Below are 21,028 nucleotides of genomic sequence, written 5' to 3'. Positions count from 1 at the left end.
ATTTTTTCAGTGCCCAATACCAAAAATTATCCCACAGGAGCTCTGCAAAGCAGCTGATTCATCAGGAACATAACTTTGCTTTTCAAAAAGATAACGTGTGGTTTTGTTCAGAGTTAATAATGAGATCCTTTCCAACACAGAAGCTGTCAACAGCACCGACATACATTCACAATTACAAAAACACATAGCCTTGTGGTTGGGGTTTTTATTAAATAGAAACCTCATTTTCTACTGCAATGAGGAAAAGACACTGTTTTCATTCCACTAATACCTTTTGTGCTCAAAATGCTGAAGCTTTTTTTTTTTTTATACACAGTATGACTGTTCAGAGGTTACAAAATGGTACTACTTTATGCCATGACTGTTGAACTCATGACAATATGCAACAACATAAAAATAGAATGATACTCTTGTTTCTAGTTGTCTTTTGTTGCCTTATGCATTTTGCCTATCAATGGTGCTTCATTGAAATGTCAGAAAATGTTTATTAAAGGATGATTCAAGTAATGATTTGAGTTTTGCTCCAGCAGCCAAACACAACTCTTTTATTTTTTTTTTTAAGGACCTTAAAAATATGAAACCTTGCCAGATATGTCAAATCTTTGTAGTACATCCAGATGCTGTAAAAATAACTGTGCCATTTTTCAAAGCAGTTTCTAGATTTTATACATACAGTCTTGTAAAAGTGAGCAGGACTTACCCTGATTCTGTGCAGTCATCCTGAGTTTGCTGTCAGGTTGGATCTGATAGGAAAACGGAGGGCTTTTTTTTTCTGCTAGTCTGTCTGTAATAAAGACTGCGAGTGTGATCATTTGCTGATCACTTTACTGTCCAGAAGGTGCTAACAGTGGAGTGATAAGTAGCCCTAGGTTTCACCTAGGGAAGGAAAGGCAGAGGCAGGAGAGATGGAGAAAGGAAGGCAGATGGAGGAGTGTGAAAGGAAGATGGGAAGAGAAGGTTGGGCTGGCACATTGGTGACCCCCAAGTGCTGCTGAGGAATATAACAAAGAATTGAGCTGAAATCAAAATCCTATTGCAAATGAGGTGGGAGATGTGTGGAACACTGAGCTCCATGGTTCTGTTCTCATTAGTACTTTCTCTATAAAGTACACGTGTCCCTGTCCTGTGGTGTGGTAGGCACTGCATAGCTTACCATAACACAGCCTCCTCTCCAGTGCTGCTGCTAAAACCTGTACCTGCACATCGTGTGTTGGGATGTTGAGCTGTGGTACTCAGGGCCTCCAGCAGCAGACTAAAATCCAGGGGGTGGACTGGGTCCCAGAAACCCACTGTGCCTGCTAAAAGCCCAAGAGTAAGTAAGGGCTTGAAAGAGCTCATTCAAATATTGTACTTTATTTTAAGGAGAGGAGTTTGGCTGGTTTTTGGGGGGCTTTTTTTCTGGGTTTATTGGTTTGGGTTTTTTATCCTTAACTCAAGTATCAGCATTTCCAATATTTCTTTGAAATCACTGGGGCTGGAAAAATCAGTTTTCATTAGCTGACTGCTGGGATTCTTGTATAATTAAGTTGCTCCATGATCTGCAGCTTCCAGAAAATCCTACATACTGAGTCACAGTAAAGTGTGAGTTGCTGGCAACACACAGCACGCTAGTGAGGTCAGGTGGCAGCAACACACACTTAATTTTATAAGTTGTCCTTACAGTAAAAATGTTGCTTATAATACTGGCTTCTTCAGCCTTCTTAAAGACTTGTTTAGCCTTAGGTAAATTGTGGGATGGCCACTGTTGTGTGCACCGCTGTTGCATTACAATATGTGGTGGTAAAATTAGAGGTTTTCAGTGTCTTGGGACCTAGTAATTTGCTGTCCTTGATATGTTTCCCCTGTTGTTAATTCAGGGCTTGCACTCAAGCCCAAATGTTGTAATCATGTGTGCAGTCTCTCATGTTTGTTCCTACCTGAGCCTGGAGCAGGCACAGAAACAGGCATGTGGTGGGAGGCACTTACACACAGGCAAAGCCAATGGCAGCTGGCTTGAGCCTTAAAAGATCTCAGCTGGAGATCTGCAACCAAAGTGTACATAGCTGCAGGCCCAGTTAAAAAGTCTTCTCTGAGTGATTGGATAGACCAGGTACATGTCATGGTTACCGTGTAGTGTGGGGAGTGACAGTTTTACTTATCTATGAATATCTGCTCCTCATAGAAGGAAGTCGGCAGTGCCCCCACATCCAGGTTTGTGCAGTGGCTTCCATGAGAGCTTCATCCTCTTACAAGAGGCCTGGATTTGTCTCATCACTAATGACCTGAGCAGTCTGCATGGGATAAGCACCTCCTGAACAGCACTATAGGAAACACCCTTCCATCATATTGTAGGATTTAAAAAGAATAACAAGTTCTTGTCTTTTGTCTGTGTAAAAGAGCTGTACTGACTGTGCTCATGCATTTTCAGACTTGGTCTGATTTCATAGCTGGGATCTTTTTTGTCTAATATAAGAGGCTTCATGTAATCACGCTTTTACAGGTTATGTTTGACAAGTGGGTCATTGGTTAATGGAAGCAAGTAAATCCAGCTGTTTAGCTTTTCAGTAAGATCATGTGCTTTGTATGCTCTTCTCTGCTGAGAATGGAGATGCGTACATTTTTAATGGCCCTCCCTCTATTTTAGAGTAGGGGTGTGAGCTTTATATTACATTTCATCTGTTCCCTGCATTTAAATAAAGTCATGCTAGTACTTCAGCTGGTGTCACATTTGATCCTCAAATTTATGGAAGCAGTTGTGGTACTATTAATTTAATTACTAGGTGTGATTTTTAAAAGGTTGATAATTTCACTTAATAAGGAAAACTTACTGCTATACAATGCTTGCAAGTTTTCTTGCTTCCTCATTTCTTCTTCCCAAGCGTTGTCGTGTTGCTGTTAGCAGATGAATTTTCCACTCAGGCAGGCCAATTTTAGCTTTCTCCCAACTAGCTTTGCCACTTAACACCTAGGCAAGGACATTTTCTGGCTAATTTGAAATTCCAGGATTTCAGAAAGTGCTTGTAAGCTTTCTGTAGGTGCTAGTATTTAAATAAAGCCTTTGCTGCACCAGGTCAATAAATAGCTCAAAGTATTCATGGAAGCTTGGTCTGATATGTAAAATTCCAAAGGTCCTCTTAGGGAATGCCTGTCAGTGAGAAGTTTCTTGACACAGTTTACAAATGTTTGGGTTTTTTTGTTATTCAGAGTACTTGTGTAAGTGTAACATGGTTAAAGCTATCTGAAAATTGTTTTTTCTCTTCATTCAAAGACTATTTTACTAATACTTAGGGTAAAAATGAAGATTATAACAAGCATTGATTTGTAAAAAGTCTGTTTTCCATCAATAAATGAGGAAACCAAAACCTTAAGATTAGTAAGAGTATTTTGTAAAGTAGCAATTAAATTGTTCTGAAGAGCAGTTTCTGACTCCCAAACACTCTAGCATTTGTAAGTAGCAAATATTACTTACAAGTGTGTTACAGGTCTAAATACTTAACAGCAAGTTATAAAGCATATGTGTAAGAAATTATCAGAAAGTACAGAGTGCTTCAAATGCTTGCATTTGGCCTGTAAGGAGCCTGAAATAACTAATAGCAAATCTATTTGAATGGTAAGACAAATTTCTGTTAAAAAAATGTGTAATACATGTATTTGCTCTGGCCCAAAGAGGAAACTGTCCTTGATCTCTGTGTGAGCTAGTGATCACAAGCAAATCCTTGCAACCCAGTTCTGCAGAGGTGCCTGAGGAATTTCAGCTCTTTAGTATGTTAATGGTGGCCGGCAATGTGTCATGTGAGGTGTGCAAATTCTGGGTGTTAAACAGCCCTTAAATACAGGTGTCACTTCTTGGTGGCTGCGTGTGAATGTGCATGCACCTTAGCAGGCAAGTACTCCTACTACTACCTGCTAGTATGTTCCTCTCAGCCTGGATGAAATTAGGTGCAATTAGCTAATGACAGTATGCTAGCTGGACAACAGGTGTGCTGGGGACTTTGGAAGGAAGGAAACTGATCTGACTCAGGTTCTTTGCAGGTGGCTGATGAAGGAAAGTGGAAATGGCCCAGGCCTACAAAGGATTATGCCTGACAAAGGAAGGGTGGGACAGAATGGGAGAAAGAACAATGGGGAAACCTCAGGTGTGCAAGAAATTTTTGTGATAAAAGGGAAGAGGTGCTCATTTAGTTGTAGCAATGGAAATAAGGGATAGGATTTTCTTGGCTGGAGAGCTGGAAATACTGCATGGACCAGAAAGCTAAACCATGGAAAACAGGATGGGGATCCACCATAGTGGTACCGAGGGTGAAGCTTGCACAGACTGGTGACAGTGTTTTGAGGAAGCTTTTGTAACAGCAGGGCTTGTTTCTGTGCTTGTAAAATGAGTAAATGCCCCACATAAAAGGTAGTTGTCAAGAGAAGGGGCAGGCAGCATATTAACAAAAAAGCACAGCACTTCCTGTGTAACTTCTTGGCATTCCCCAGTTTGATGGTCATGTGTGACATACTTGCTTTGTAAAAGAATGATTTTAGCACGCTGTAAGGACCTGAGAAAAAGATGTAGAGTGTTTTGCAGCAAGGCTCCAGATTCTTGAGCCAGGGTTTGCAATCATGGAAACACACACACCCTACTGAGTGACTTGGCAGTGTGATTTTGATCCTGGTCAGGCATGAATACATTCTGTATTTCTTCCAGATTATCTAGAGTATTTAATAATGTTTATGTTGGCTTTTTTCTGGGTTGGTAGGACAGACACTTAATTAAGGGTTTTCTGAGACAAAGTAACCCCTTCAAATCTAGGTTTGTAATGATACAGCCCTTTCTCTCAGCTGGTTGGAGCATTTTTGATCCAGTATATGTATCCAAAAACTTAATTGACCATCTTCTGGAACCACTACTGTCTTGTACCAGCTTTCTCTTCTCCTCTTTGCATCTTGGACAAGTTGGCAAATGTTGTCAAATGTTCCTTTTGATGGGTTATAAACCCTGTGCAAGCTTCACATGTTCAGTATCTCTAATGCTAATATTAGACAAGATTAGATAAGATCTTTTCAACTGCATGTTGAAAAGATCTTAGTAAATAGTCGTTCCAAAGCATTTAAACTTCTCCTCCTTGTTTTATATGCAGGTATCAGATAGTCATGTGAAGCATTATATTGCTCGGATAACATGTACAAATAAAATGGCTACTGGCTTCACAACGCTTGTAGTACAACAGGAACAGAGACCCCCAAGAGCTGATATTAACTATTTTTGAATTCTTAGTATGTAATATCAATATCAAGTTTTCAGCAAAGTAACATAACAAGTTATGTTGGCAGTCATCATCTACCAATAAAGGTATCCTTTTAGTGTAAGATACAGCCATGTCAGATTTTCATGTTGGAAACTTCTGCCCTTGGCAAAGGGTACTGCAAAGCTTCTCCTTTGTCCTTCCCCATGCCCCACTGTTGCCTTTATGAAATACATCATTAGACTGAAATGCATTCAAAATGTGGAATTTTTCTGATATTTTTAGTATAAAACAGTAAGAAGGAACATCAGAGGGGTAGATTGTCTACTCCTACCCAATTCTGTTATCTTTCTACGTTTCTCCAAACACCCTTTTTAGCCCCAGAAAAGCCAATGATTCCTCAGCAGCTGAAAGTATATAAAGAAATGCTAGACCTTTCTTCTCTCTCACACTTCAAATCCCTTCCCATTTTTACCACTTATAAATTGTTTCATTGGCTTTGTTTAGGATATGAATGTCTGAAGCTCTGACTTTTTCCAATGGTAACAGCCATAAGCAGTTGAAAATCCCAAATCTCTCTTCTACAACACTAGTCTTGCTTTCATTTAATTAGTCCATGGCTTTTCATAGTCTTCACATCTAAACTCTGACAAAACAAGCCTAGAAAGCTAGTTAACACCTCAGTGAAAACGGAAGTGGCGATGGTAAATCTAGAACAGCTCCAGCCAAATAATTCCATGTAAACGTATGTGAGTGAACAATAAGTCAGCCTCCTGCCTCAATTCCTTTCAATTGGTATTAAAAGCAGTGAGACAGAGTGACTCCAAGCATTTACTGATCACAGTCTCCATTTACAGGTTTTCAAATGAAAGCAGCTGCCCAAAGTATGCCTGAAACTCTGCTATTGCCACGTGGCTATCTCTGAATACAAATGTAATGGACGCTAAAGAACTCAAAGTTTTGATTTGGTCTGAAGTTAATGGAACTAAAAATTTCTCCTCTTTAGAACCATCCTTCACTGTGTCCTGCTCTCACTGGAGCTTTTTGTAATGTAGGAAGTGTTGGATTAAAATGTTTTGGATATTCGGTGTGAACTTCTTAGGTTTTAAGTATGGAATCCTTTGATGTATACTGAAAAATGCTTCTTTCTAAATAGGAATTTGGGTGGGGTTTTTTTATTTTAAAGCAGCTGGATTTAACTAAACCCTGGAAGGGCTGGATTTAATGAATGTCCATTAAACCTATTTATTAATTTTAATCTAACAATTAATATTTAAAGTGTAGAACTGGTCTTAAAAGACCTCTTCTGTTCAAGGCTTCTGAAGTCCTGTTTCTGTGAACAAAAAATCCTGGTTTTGTAGACAGTGTTTGAATCTTGAAATAATCCTCTGATTTCTACTGGATTTCTACAGTAACTATAAAAGGTAACTGCTGCCTTTTTAAAGAAAAATACCCACAGGCTTTGGTTGTTCAAGACCTCCTCCCTGCAGTGAGGAATTCACACACTAATGGTCACACTGGATTTGTAGCTTATTAGGCTAAATTTTGAAGAGTGCTTAGCTGACAAAGAGCCTAAGTCTTGTTTTACTCTTCCTCACAAGCACAGAACAATTCTTACAATATTAAATGTGACCTCTGAAATATAAATATGTCCATATATTTAAAAATAGACTTGAATTACCTCATAGGGATGTGGTCCGTGCACATTGTGTAATTGGGACAGCCCTCTCTTTCTTTTTCTTTATCTGTCTCTCTCCAGGGAAGGCAAATAATCAAGACTTTGCTTAAAGTGGCAACACCATAATCCCCAAGGGTGGGAAGCTCATTCTTTGTCTGCAGGATGTCTGGAGTGATAAGTAGCTGTTTTATTAAAACTCATGTGGTGTTTCTTTGTCCTGACAAAATTATCATTTGATGTTTGGTATGGTGTGCTTAAATGTAATGCGCCCTGAAATTTAAGGCATAAAATGAAGTAACGGGATGGAGATGGGAGAAGTTATTTAGTGCTGTGTAAGCAAAAAATGTCTATTAGGTTATAGCTTTGAATTTTCACTTGAAGTGGGTTTATGCCAGAGTGGGACCTTTCCTTTGGTCTGATTGATGCAGTTGACAGTATGTCACTCAAATGGGAAATTCGAGTTCTTTTGCATAACCCAGGTCAGCTTGAAACTTATCATACACCACATCATATCTGATGTGTTCACTGTGTGAGTAACATTGCTGTTGCTAATTCTTTTATGAATGTTTCTTTGTAATATCTTATCACAGGTTAGAACTGTGCACTAATTTAGGCTGGCACAAGCCAGTGTTCTCTAATAGACATGCAGTAGCATATACCTCACTTGTACTTTGGACAGATAACATGCAAATCTGGATCTCAACTCTTTTGTTCTTAATATACTAAATGAAAATTTTATTCATGGTGTATACTATCAGGAATTAGGCTGATTCTGGTGCAGTCTAAGTATGCTCATGTTTATATCCATCTTGCTGTATCTACTTATGCTAGGAGTAACTAATGTCTGTACCTTACTGAATTGGGACTTCCTTGAACAATCAAGATGTGCCCAAGACTCAGTACAGTAACTTCTTGTAGCTCTTTCCAAGCTTCTCTCCTGATTTGCTTTATTTGCTCATTTTCAAATCTAAATACTGTTAGCCAAGTCCTTCGGGAAAAGCCTGTTTCTGCATGGGTTTCTGATAAATATACGCTTGTGTGCTACAAATAACTTTGATTTTGCTCTACAGAGTGTAAATTTGTTGCTTTGCAGAATTCTGTTAATATTTGCCCTGATACAGGAAGACTATGAGAATAGTTAAAGTAGAAAAGCAGACTACATTGATCAGGACTGCTGCTTTACGAAAGCTGTTGCTACCTTGTGGTTGTTTGCTTGCCTGAAATCCAATTTTCTTGTTCTCTTTCGCAGCAGAAAAACTGCACTTGTGACAGGAGTGCTCATGAAACTCCTCTGAAAAGTGAAATATGTGGGTCAAAATTGTCCAAGCAGTGGGGAATTTCTGCAATCATTAATTGTATTTATACTTCAGCTATGTCATATACAAAGCTCCCTAAATTTTTTTAGGTTTTTTTTAAATCTTCTGACAAATATCTCTCTAGTGTGGCCATCACCTCTCTTTCCAGTTTGGTCAGTTCTTATCAGCGTTAAAATACTCATAATTTATTTCCACACTAACTGCCTCATAGAATTCTGGCTTAAGCATGCCTGAGGTCTTTCTAATGCTGCATTTTGGGATTTTAGGGGATTTCACTCTCGGGTGTTATAAATTGCACTGCATGGCCTTTTTACTGCAGTAAGGGAGGCCTAGAGCAGCAAGTAAGGAGAGAGGAACTGAAAATGAAAGCACTGAGGGTAAAGGAGCAATGAGATTTTGAACAATGATGTTTGGGCCTGCTGCACTGCTCATTAGTATTCACCCTACCCAGTTACCACAGCAGAAATCAAACCGGAATGCATGTTCTGGGGTAGGATATTGCATTTTTCATCATCGTCATGCCTTGGGACTTGCTGTATACTCCAGGGGAAGTGTGGCATCACCTTGTAGCCAAAATCAGGTGGGAAATAGGGAACAGCAAGCTAATGTGTCATGGGAATGGGATGCTCTGAGAGGATGCGACATCTCCATCCTTGGAGATTGTCAAGATTTTGCTAGTCTATGATCTTGTCACCAAACGTGACCTGATCTTGTGCCGATGATGATCCTGCTCTGAGTGGGAGGTTGGACTGGATGACCTCTGTAGGTCACATCCAGCCATTGCTTCTGTGGTTCTTAGTGCTTGAAGATCTATTACATCAGGTTTAGTAATTCCACCCTTTGGCATTAATTGCTCTCCTGGCAGTTTGCTTTGCTTAGTCTGCATTACCACTTGTGAGTATTAGGTTTCAGTGCTTTCAATATCCCATAGGTGGGGCTTTTTTATCAACACCATGCTGACCTTTTATTCCTCAAGCTACTTTTCTACTTGTATGCCCACTGCATGTAAAATCTATATAGACAGCACAGCTGCAATCATCTAATAACAGCAACAAGTTCCTCTTTTTTTCTGTGTCGCTGGATCTACTCTGAGACCGCTTTGCTCAGAATGGTGAAAGTGGGAAGAAGCAGCTGTTGGCTTCCTACATGTAAAGACAAGAGCTGTGTTTGTGGGTTACATGTTGCTCAGAAACAGAGAAGTGGAGAGAGTACCATGCATATGGAATCCATACTGTGCCCCGTGCCCCCAGGCTGTTCTAGATCAACTGAAGAAGCACGATGCTTTCTGAAAATCAGCACCAAGGTGCTTTAGCTGTGGCCTGGCTCAGCCTTTTTAAAGGTAAGGTACTGCATTGAGGCAGCAGGTGTTTTCTGGCCTTGAATCCTAGTGCAGGCACAAGAAGGGGTCTGAAGTGAGGCCATGCTGTCCTCACACACGCTTCTGTCCTCTAGCTTTGCCAGTGCATGTTATAAGCAGTTTTGGAGACTTCAATAAAGAAGTTTGTTTGCCACTGGTGAAGAAATACAAATATTTTTACAAGTTAGGGTAGCAGAGCTCGCTGCCTAGCAGAGCAGGTAGAGTTACATCTCGAAGATAAACACCTGCTATGGAGCATTTTTATATTCTGTCACCATGTAGCATTTCTGGCTCCTCCATGCTCTTGAGTGTTACTAAGTCACTCACTGGCCTTTTAAACAGAATGTATTTTGTTGCTTGCTTTGAAAAAGCCTGGAAGGCAACTTTCTTCAGTGGGTTTACTGTTGCCAGATGAATGGAGCATTTTTCGATAAAGTATGTCAACTGCAAATATCCATAGGTTGGTTATTGAAAGCAAATTTTGAGCATGTTTGAAAACCTGGCTGAAAGAATAAATAAAACCTCCTGTCATGGTGTTCAGGGGACCGTGGCAAATCGGCAGACAAATTTGAGTTTTATTAGACATTGCTCTGCGTGTGCCAATGTATACATCTGATTAAAGTCCAAGTAGTTTCTCAGCAGCCCAAGAGCCGTGCAATTGGTGTTTAATTATTGATTATATTCGTCTTATAATCTCTGTGTGAATCCGAGTCTGTATCATGAGCATAATCATGTAAACCAACCCTTCAGCCAAGTGCCTTTTCAGTCTGAAAGGTTAGATAAAGATTATTAAAAGTTTTGTAAAATCACTTTGTGCAGAAAAATGAGGTGTAAATACAATCAAACTCGTACTTCAGAACTTTTGAGTTTTATTAAAATAGCAGCATGGGCCCCTGAGAACATATTAGAAATACTCGTATTGCTTCTATTTGATCTGCCACCTTACGACTCATTTTAAAACAGTCCTATTTGGGGTGGGGTTTTTTTAAAGATGTTGGTAGATCTACCCCAATATTTTTTGCCCTTTTTCATCTAATAGCCTTGAGGTCATACAGAGCTGTTTAGAGACTGTGCCCATAGTTGCTCTTGCTGGTTTCTGTTTAGAGGAAACAATTTGTAAACAGTTGGATAGTTTGCTTTTCTAATGTGGTGAATGTGTGAGGTTTGATCCACTGTTGGGATGTGAGGGTAGGTTTTACTGTGGTGAAGTTCAGATGTGCTTCTGAGGGTGACCAGCCTTGCTCTGTGGTTAATGTCAGACTCTGAAGGATGTTGCTGTTTAGGCAAGGGGAGATGTTCAGAAATACGATATATTCAGAGAGAAATGGAGTGGGGCAGGAGGAGCTAAGAAAGAAATGCTTTTAAATGAAGGGGAGGAAGAGATGAGGGATCTTGTGGATGGTGGTGCCAACAGCGAGCAGTGCCAGCAGTTCAGTGCTACTGCCTTGGCAGGTTTCTTTCCCTCTTGTTTCTGACCCAAGCAAGATGGCAAAGGATGTGCTGTCGGATGGTTTCTCTGTGTAAGCAGGAGAAAGCTGGAAATGTGCAATGCAGCTTGACAGGTGTTTGGCTGTGCTCTCCAGCGAAGCTGTAACAGGGACAGAGAGCTTGGTAACTTAGGCATCCTGGAGCTTGGGTGGGAGGGGTGAAAATCTGGGTGGAGTAGTGGATTCGGGAACAGGGGGAAAATAGCCTCAATGAGCTTAGACCTTATGTTTTTATGATTAGGAGTCCATGATTTGTGACCTCCTTTTATTCTCATACTATTTAATATTTGTGCACGTTTTATCAGCCTATCGTATCAAACACAAAGCCCCTTCTTGCGAGCTGCGGACAGACAAGGGCAAGCTTTGTGCGGTGGAGGTGGCCGTACCTCAGGCACACCAGAGCACAGGGAAGATGCTGGGGAGAGCTGGGCGGCGTTTCCCTGCCCGGATCACACCGCTGCCAGCTGGGCATTGTCACAGAGCAGCGCGCTGGGAGGCCAAGCGCACAGGCAGCACCCGGAATAGGTGCCTGGTGTCGGGGCGAGGAGGAGCCGCGCTTCGAGTGGTTCTCGTAAAACCAGGGCGAAACCGCAGCCGCCGTTGCCACGGGGCGAGGCGGGCAGGGAACGGAGGAGGGAGGGGGACGCGCTTCGGTGCCGCCCACGAGCTCGGGGACACGGGTGGAGGCGGCGGGATAACGGCGCGGGGCTGTCCGCGGCGCTTTGTCAGCCCGCACCGCGCGGGGCCGCGCAGCAGCTGGTATCCCCGCTCGCCCCGGTGCCGGCGGCGCTTTGTGCGGAGGCCCGGTCCCCTCCCCGGGCGCAGCGGGGCGGGCGCGGCGCGGAGTCGGCCGGTTGCCATGGCGAGGGCGGTCACGTGGGGCGGCGGCGAGGGGCTGACGTGCGCGGCGGGGCGGGGCGGGGCTCGGCGCGGCGGGCGGTGAGTGTCGTGTGCCGCCACCTTCCGCACACCAGCAGCGCGGGGCTCGGCGGAGGCAGCCGCGGGAGCGCCAATGCCCGGACCGACACAAGCCCTGTCCCCAAATGGCGAGAACAATAACGACATCATCCAGGATAACGGGACCACCATCATCCCCTTCAGGAAGCACACCGTGCGGGGGGAGCGCTCCTACAGGTACTGCGGCGGATGGCGGGGCGGCGGCGGGAGGGAGGGAGGGAGGGAGGCGGGGTGGGGGGGCTGCAGCGCGGGGGGCGGTTGCATAAGGCGGGCGGGCTGCAGCCCCCCCTCTCCCCGGTCCCGCCGGCGCGGGGGGACGGGAGCTGGCATTGTCCGGATGGGAAGCGTTCGGTGAATAGGCGGGATGTCTGCGGGGCTCGCCGCTGCCGGCGGAAGAAAGGCGGGTTGAGATAATAAAAAGCAAAAACAAAAGGGAAAAAGGGAAGGGGGGCAAAAAAAAAAAAAAAAAAAAAAAAGAAGGGAAGAGCGAGCCCCGCGCAGCAGCCCTGGAAAGCGCCGCAGCACCTCGCTGCGGATACCGGAGGCGGCGCCGTGCGGGAGGCGGCGGCCGGGGATGGCGGGGTGCGGGCAGCCCCTGCCCGGCCCGGGGAGCGCATCGGGCGGCGGGCACTGCCCCAGGGGGCGGCTGTGGACCCCAGCGCACCGGCCCGGGGGTGACAGCGACCCCCCCGTTCGTCGAGGCCGGGGTGACAGCCCCCGTGCACCCCACCCCCCGGTGCTTGCGCGGGGGGGCGGCTCCGTTCGCCCCCGTCTCTCCCCATCCCCCGCCAACCCCATTTTGTATTTATTTATCGTTTCTCATTTGGGGGGGGCACGTCCTTTGTCGCAGTTGTAGGCATTTTTGATGAATCGTTTGGCATGCGTTGCTGGCAGCGCTGCTGCGTTAACATCTCTGACAATATGCTCCGGCAGATAAGCTCATTAAAATTGTTTGCATTGTTTGATAAGGGTCGGGGCGCAGCCCGGAACGCAACTGGTTTGATGTGCTCCTTGCTGCCGACTCGATAAATACGGCCGGTAGCTCCCCTTATGTTAATATACAGTTATTTTAAATACTGCCTGGGTGACAGCAAGCGATGCCTCTGCAGAGAACACGCCCCTTAAAGCTGATTTTCGAACGGCAGGAAATGATGCTGCTCTCAAATATCTGACTAAAGTAGCAAGTTGTATGCTCGATTAGATGAAAACAAATGTGGATGACTTGGCTTGTTTGAAGAGAATCATAGTATTTCTTCTGCTGCTGAGGAATAACAGAGCTGCTGACCATTAATAACCTTAACAGTGAACCTTATTGTTGATCACACACTGATGGGAGACCGTGAAATGCGTCGGAGATCCAAGCGTGTGGCTTGTTTAAATACCACAAAATTTAGTCTGTCTCTCTGAATCTATTGATGCTTTGTGTAATGAAGCCCCGGATGCACGCATTTAGCACAAAGTAGTGAAATTGCTTTTGTAAAGACCTATTTCTACTTGCAGGAAGATTGAAGCTCTGGCTTCCTATACCTACATTTCAGCTGGGCGGTACAAAATCCTGCTGTAGAGGAAAGCTATATTTTCATTGTGCACCTAAGCAGAAATATGAAATAGATTTTACATGAATTATCATGCATCTATCTTTAGTTAGTGTGACATGTCAGGTGCTACTGATTACTATCGCACTGCTTTCCTTCAGAAGGGTTCTTTGGAAAACCTCTGTTAGATGGAGTTCTCCATTATCCTCTTGCAGTAGGCTTGTATATAATTTTCTGCAGCCATCAACAAGTCAGTCATCCTTCTGCCTGACATGTCATACATTGAACTATGTCTAGGAAAGACATTTTGCAAGGCTGCTGTGTTAAGCACATGGTGAGAGAAATAGTTGTGTCACCCAGTTTTCCAGAAACTGTGAAATTATTCTGTGTCTGAATAGCCTTTCATCCAGGCGAGAACTCCTTAGTCTTGTAGAGCTTTGCATCCATTTATATCTGTACCTGGAGCAATATAAAGGAATGCAGAATTACTAATGTTAACGTTACATGTCATTTTGGAGCAGTAAATAAACAATTCAATATATTTCAGAAATAGACCTTTAATGCACAAATAAAAATTTCCTCTGGGGAATTATGTTCTCTTTGGTTGTGGAAACCTACCTTGATTTACAAAGTCATGGCACCCATTCCTGTTTATTTCCCCCTTTCTTCAGGGGGGTGGATGAGGTGGATGATACTTGATTTGTTTTCACCTGTAGCTGACTGCTTTGTGGGGTAAATATTAGCCATAACAGAAAGGAAGCATTAAAGAAATATGTGAAAATTGTGGTGAAATGTCTCCTTGACACTGGAAAAGAATGGGCTTTTCCATGAAAACTTTTAGAAGCTAGACTAGTTTGGTTTTTGCTTGGTTTGAGTTGCAGAGAAGATCACTAAATATAACAGGTTAATACCATCAGTATTGTGCTGACTGCCACGCTGCAGTGTTGGTGCCAGGCTGACTTTGAAGCAGACTTATGAAGCAGCCCGTACAACTTCACTGTATGACACATCAGGTTGCTATGCCTCTGATTGTCAGGCTGGTTTGTTCCATCTGTATCTAGAAATATGGAATAAATAAGTCATTAAACACAGCCTGGAGCATGACACCAGATCGGCAGTTGTACTCATCTAGAAGTATGTACTTTGCTCTCAACTGCAGCTTTGCTGTTAACTGCATCTGCCATGTGTATAGAGGTTCAGTACTTACCTTTCGCTTCTCTCTCCTGTAATATCAGAAATGCTTTCTCATTTTACTTCTTTTAACATGCTCTGTTTCATAAATATTTTACAACAGAAGTAGTTTGATCATAATGAATTTGTGTTTACCAGTTTAGATATTCTCAGGCTTCTTTAAAAAAAAAGTTTACTGTTTCAAATACCAGCTCCTACCAAAGATTTGACATCCAGCTCCTGAAGCAGACTTGAAAAGAGCTGAAGTTTATACCATTTTACAGGCTAGGAAGCTGTCAATGGAAAGGATTGCCCTAAGTTATCCTTTGAGTTGAGGATGCAGCAGGGAATTGAACCTATACCATATGAGTCCCAGTTATGTGCTCCGTATGCAAAGCCACAAATAGTTTTCTCAAGTCTTCCAAAGGACGTATTACATTTTGCAGACTGGGACATACAGGCCCGAGGTGTTAAGTTTCTCATCCAGCCTTACTTAGCTGGTAAATGGAAACCAGGCACTTTGGCATAAAATTTAGTCACAAGTAGATGTTACCTTTCAGAGTAAACAACTGTAATCAATCTGTATTTCTCTAGTGAAATGCTGTTTCAGGCTCTCTGGATCAGGAGACTGACTTTAAAATCTGTTTGGAACTGAGGTGTCTTTTTTTTTTTTTTTTTTTTTTTTTTGGCCCAAAATAGATTTGGGCTCACTTCTGAGAACAGCATTACATTTAATTATAGTTTTACTTGTATGTTCAAAGAAGACTGAAAAAATTCAATGAGAAACCAAATCAACAGCTGTGTGGAGAATTTTTTTGAACAGGGCATGTCTGCAGTGCTTTTTTGTCAGACTCCAGGCATCTTGTGTGGTTGTTCAACTTATCGTATTTTTAAAAGCAAGCTGGACAAAGCGTTTGAATATCTCCGGGTCAGAATGGCATACCTAGCCTAAACCATTCTGGTCTAAAAGGGAAAAAACTGTTGTACCCTCCTTTGCAGGATACCATGTCTAAATTTTGTTTTATCTACATGCTGCTAGAAAAATGGTTATATGGCCATGTTTAGTTTTGTACCCACAACTTTCATTAAGGAGGAGGGAAGGGGACTATCTTCCTGATTATTTCTTTTCAAATCATTAAGCTGAAGAGAAACTAAAAAAAAAAACCCCAAACCTTTCCTATGAATAGGTATCTCTCTGATGGTATCCGTTTTAAATATTTGTTTTTCCTAAATGTTGTTTTCCTCTTAGAAGATGCCTTCCTCTTATGCTGTGCATAATAATGAAAGCTTGACAGAAGTGGTGATTTCCTCACCCACTGCTGAAATAAACCATGGGGTGTTACAGAGTGTGCCTGGCTGTCTTTTACTGCAGTGTGAGCTGATAACTTCCACAATGAAAGTAGAGATTTACATTATAGCAAAATCTGTTTTGGTCTTTGCCTTCCCAACTCCTGATGAATTGCCGGACGCAGGCTGATCCCATGTGGCAGAGAGCATCCTTCCCTCTGCAGGACGTGCTCCTGCCACCGTCCCTGGTGATGCTCTGCCTTTCACACTTGCGTAGCTTTACTCAGGATACAAAGGCAGACTCATGGCTTTACCTTACTTTGGGTAGAAGGTATTTCTTGCTCTGAAATTAGGTTTCACTGAATATGGTAAGCAGGTAATTCTAATGAAGTAAAAAAGGACCATTTGTGTTGCTAAAACTAATTGTCATAGTGCAGACGGGCATGACTGTTTTCATCCTCTGAAACTAGATGCTAGTCAAAGCAAATGCTACTAAATGTGTTAGTATCTGAAACATTGTTCTCGGAGGTGTTTTCTCTTGGCCTAAGGACTCCTATTGCATATTTTGAGAATTTTGACCTAGATTTCACTGGAAGCAGGAGAAAGGCAATAATGTTTGGTTTGTGGTTTTTGGGTTGGGGTTTTTTTTTTTGTTGTTTTTTGGTTTTGTTGGGTTTTTTTGTTTTGTTTTTGTTTTGGGTTTTTGTTTTTTGTTTTTTTTTTTTTTTTTTGAAAGTGCCATACATCAAGCCCCAAAAATTTGGTTTGACCTTTTCTAAAAGTGGTATTTGATATTCCCCTTGTCTGTCAAGCATCTGGGTTGCAACAAGATCATTACTAGCTACCCAAGAGAAGACCATGCTGATGACTTACAGCCAGCAGCTACTAACCAGCATAAGAGGCATCATGCAGAAATCTTTGTTTGGTTCCTGTGAGCTTAGGTACCCTCTATTTTCTCTTCTTTCACTTTCATAAAGCTGGCTTCCTGTTGCTGCTGCTGCTCCTCTTTAATCTTGTTTTCTGATTAGGGAGTACTCTGCCTAAGGAGAGCTGTTTTGGGGAGTATCTTCTGCTGAGCAGGTCCAGACCCCAAAAAGCACAGGATGAAACTGTCTGAGGATAACTGGGAATTGCATGTGGATGTGAGTGAGTGTCTTGGAGGGTTGTGAGGGTGACTCTGCTCAATACTGCCTCAGTAGTTTGAAACCTGGACAGTCTGTGCCTGCACTACTGGGTTACTCCTCTTGACCTGGGTTTAGGTCTTCCTTGAGGGAAACATCTTCACAGTGTTTGGGGAGTTGAGGGTATTTGTTAAAATCGAGACTTGAGAGAGGTAGCTCAAGTCTCTATGGGGGAGACAACACCCCAACAGAAAACCAAGTTTGTGTAAGGAAATGAAAGTAACTCCGCACCATCTTCTCAGCTTGCACCCAAATGCTCTCACCAGAAAGGTCTGTGTGTGCCTCATTTGCACCCAACCTCTGTGGGTTTCAGAAACATCCTGTAGGTGGGAGGCTGTTCTGGTTTTTGTTGCGTGGTGTGGAGTTTTTTCAAAGTACCTTATTGAGCTGCATAGCAACAGCAGTGTGTTTCTGGCATACTAACAAAAAAAAAGTAGTGAGTTTAGGATATGCAAGAACTGAACCTGATTGCTGTCACTTTTAGAAATAGATATTTTGGCTTCTGCCTAGTTTTGTCAATCTAGCCCTCCTGAAAACAGGCACTGAGAAATACTGTGTGAAAGAAAGGTGATTTGGAGGTGGGGCTGTGGACCAGGAGAGCCTGATTAAAGCCTTTTTTTTTTTTTTTTTTTTTTTTTTTTTTTTTAAGGTTTTTCCTTTGCTACACCAATGGCTAGTCTGAGGGGAGATACAGCTTGCCTCATACAAGCAGGTTGGACTGCAGGAATGTTTTCCCAGGTGGCATACCTGTACTAACCTTTTAAGACATAAGACTTGTTTAGGGAGGCAGTAACAAAAACTCAGTGTAGTAGGTCTACATTCCAAGCCTTGGCATTTGAATGAGGGACTTAGTTTTAAAACTATCTTCAGAGGTTTCGGTTTTGGGGCTTTTGGGGGAGGTTAGTTAAATTTAACAGTCTTTTCTCCTTCCTCATGCTCAAAGCTAATTATAGCAAAGGCTTGGTAAAGAAGATAAATTGTGTGCCAGCTTTTCATTTTGGAGATGCAACTTTCAGCCTTTGTTTGATAATTGAAAATGAGTGGTCTCACCACATCTGTTCTCAATCACACCAACCACTGAGTGGGATGGCACGAAGGCTGTAGTGTGGAGTAAGCGTGGTGGCAGCAGCAAGGCTCATGCTGCACCAGGACAGTGTTTGGATACTTGCATCCTCCTTGCTCCCTGAATTCTGGCCTTCTGTTAGCGGCACTGATTGCTCATTTCCAGTATCAGTGCTAGGGAGCGTAAATGGAAAACATCCGTGTTTCTTCACTGGATAGTGTTAGCTGTGCACTGCGTAGCTGTTTGGATCTTGCTCAGACCTCTGCTGCCTGACTCACTGATAAAGCATCTTCTTCATATTGTTTCATTATAATTAGATGGGAGTGGAAGGGGAATATTAGCTATAGAAGTTTACTGAATATGCATTTAACTGTTCAGGTTTTAAAAGCAGTGGCTTTTTTATTTTTAACACAATTCTGCTGTCTTCATGCTATTGCATATTTAATTGAAAATTAAAACCTGGCTTGTGATATTTTGATGTAATTTTGCCTAGTTTTTTGGTGGCATACTAAGTTCTTAAATATTTGGTAGAGAAGGCTCTGTATACTGAAAGCACACTTATTAAATGGCTTGGCTTAACCACTCTAAAATGATTTCTTGCTTTCCATGCTTGGTGAAGGGTGCTTTTGTGTTAAATCTGTTGTTTTGCTATGCTATCCAAACAGGAAATGTAAACATTCATCAGTGAGTTGAGACTTTAGGATGTAGCTTCCATAGGAAATCCTACAACTGTGCCAAATCGTTCTGCCTGGGGAGGAATATGCCATGCGGGTTGCGGTCTTTATCTTGTCTTACGTACGGCTGCCTTGTATTGCTTACTTGTGATGGTGGGGGGGGGGGAAGGGGTTTGAAATAGGGCAAAGTGATGGAAGATAGAGCCTGTGAATCTAGGTCCTGCATGGTTGGAGTGGCAAGGACAGAAACATTGGTGTGAGCTCATGTGAATTTAAACAGAAACTTAGAGTGGTCTGAAGCACTGTTTAAACAAGCTATGCAAACTGAAAGATTCTTGGTTTGGAGTTTGGGATTTCTTCTGTGTAAAATGGGCCCTTCTCCAGCGTGGCAGCTGACAGAGTAAAGGAATAGCTTATTTTGCTCTAATGGTATAGTGTGAAGCAATGCTATGTGTTCTGTTTTTCCATTTGGTGTTGCGTATTGTTTCAGAGGTTTCATTTTCAATACTATGTTTCTTGGCAGTTTGGAACCCTGACAGCTAGTTAGCAAGACCCGTGGACTTCAGTTTTATCTTTTAGGAGTAACTCAAGTGAATATCCCCCCTTCAGCAGGGTTCCTTAGTACTGTACAGATTTCCTACCCGAGCAGCTGTAATTACTCAGAGATGTACATGAATGCAAATTCTTGCCTGTCACTCGGGAATGCAGTGTTGATACTCGGAAGGGCTTGCTGGCAATATATATTAAACAATTTTGGAGGAATGAAAATTCATTTTAGGCAAATTTTACATGGTCGTTATGCTTCGCTGCTTAAGGTTAATCTCTGTGGAGCTAGTCCAGTAATATCATGAATAGGAAGCACTGAAATATTTGAAGTAGAATGTGTTTGCTTTACTTATGGATTCAGTGTTACACAAATCATAGCTTATTAAAATAACTATAGAACCTGTGAGTAATTGTTTGTATGGAAGTGGAGTACATAACCCAGTGATATGAAAGTCCCCCAGGAGCTTTGTATACAGAAAGACTATGTTCTGTAGGAATGCTGAGAACATGGAGGCAGTGAAATGATAATTAGTTGAATAGAAGGGATATATTTTCCTAAAAGGACAACATTCGTGTGGAAATAGCTGTTCTGTTGGAAACCTTGTTATGCAGAATGGTGTTAATTATATTTCACTGAATTGTTGTTTGAAGTCCATATCGCTCCTTGCCCATATTAGTGTTTCAAAGTTATGCAAGATGTAGATTCTGAACCAGGTTCTGAAAAAGACTGTTTTCGGACACCACATTCATTTTGTGCCAGTTCACAGAATCACAGAATGGTTGAGGCTGGAAGGGACCACTGGACCTCATTGAGTCCAACCTCCCTGCTCAAGCAGGCTCACCTAAAGCACATTACTTGGGATTGTGTTCAGATGGCTCTGGGAAAGAGACTTCTGGACCTCTCTGGGCAACCTATTCCAATGCTCAATCACCCTCACAGTAAAGAACTTGCTCTTCATGTTCACATGGAACCTCCTGTGTTTTAGTTCATGCCCACTGCATCTTGTTCTGCTGCCTTGCACCACCAAGAAGAGTCTAGCCAGCTGTCAGACTGATGAAGGCATAAGAACTATTATTTTTCCCATATATTTCTGCCTGCAGACATTTGACTCTCCAATGAACATTTTTAATCTGTGCTTCCCAGTATTGGGGATGCTGTAGGACCACCTTGTCCCTTAAGGAGCTTTATTTTTAATATGGTGAGCTGATTCTTTCCCCCCTCCCTCCTCCCCAATTGTTCCTGAAGTGCTACACAGTATGGACCTGGTGGTGCTGGTAAAGATGAACATGAGTCAGCAGTGTGCTCTTCCAAGGGAAGAAGGCCAAGCCAATGCTAGGCTGCATTAGCAGGAATGTAGCCAACAGCTCCAGGGAAGTGATTATTTCCCTCTGGTGCTTCTGAGACCGCATCTTGCATGCTGTATCTGAATTTGGTCTCTCCAGTTTGAGAAAGACAGAGACATACTGGAGTGGGGTGGAGGGCTGGCAGGATGATCAGGGGACTGCAGTGTGTGAGCTGGGTTTGGTCAGCCTGGACAAGAGAAAGCTCAGGAGAGGGGAAGATCTCATT

The 21,028-nt window shown here is 42.6% G+C and overlaps 1 protein-coding gene across 4 annotated transcripts in view; it reads left to right on the top strand.

The window, feature by feature from the left end:
- Positions 1-21,028, top strand: part of MAPRE2 (microtubule associated protein RP/EB family member 2) — a 102,107-nt gene that overhangs the window by 30,381 nt on the left and 50,698 nt on the right. The window contains exon 1 of one of the 4 annotated variants that reach the window (XM_030512552.1): positions 11,940-12,179. The exons of 2 other annotated variants lie outside the window; for them this stretch is intronic. In XM_030512552.1, coding sequence (XP_030368412.1) covers positions 12,058-12,179 — 122 coding nt within the window. In that variant the 5' untranslated portion in view covers positions 11,940-12,057. Of the gene's footprint in view, positions 1-11,939; positions 12,180-21,028 lie in introns of those variants that run through there. One more of the 4 variants, XM_030512572.1, reaches the window with a different exon arrangement.

This window comes from Strigops habroptila, chromosome 1, assembly GCF_004027225.2.
Source record: "Strigops habroptila isolate Jane chromosome 1, bStrHab1.2.pri, whole genome shotgun sequence".
Lineage (NCBI taxonomy): Eukaryota > Metazoa > Chordata > Aves > Psittaciformes > Psittacidae > Strigops > Strigops habroptila.
Note: the sequence above shows the minus strand (reverse complement) of the source record. Positions and strands in the feature narration are given on the sequence as shown.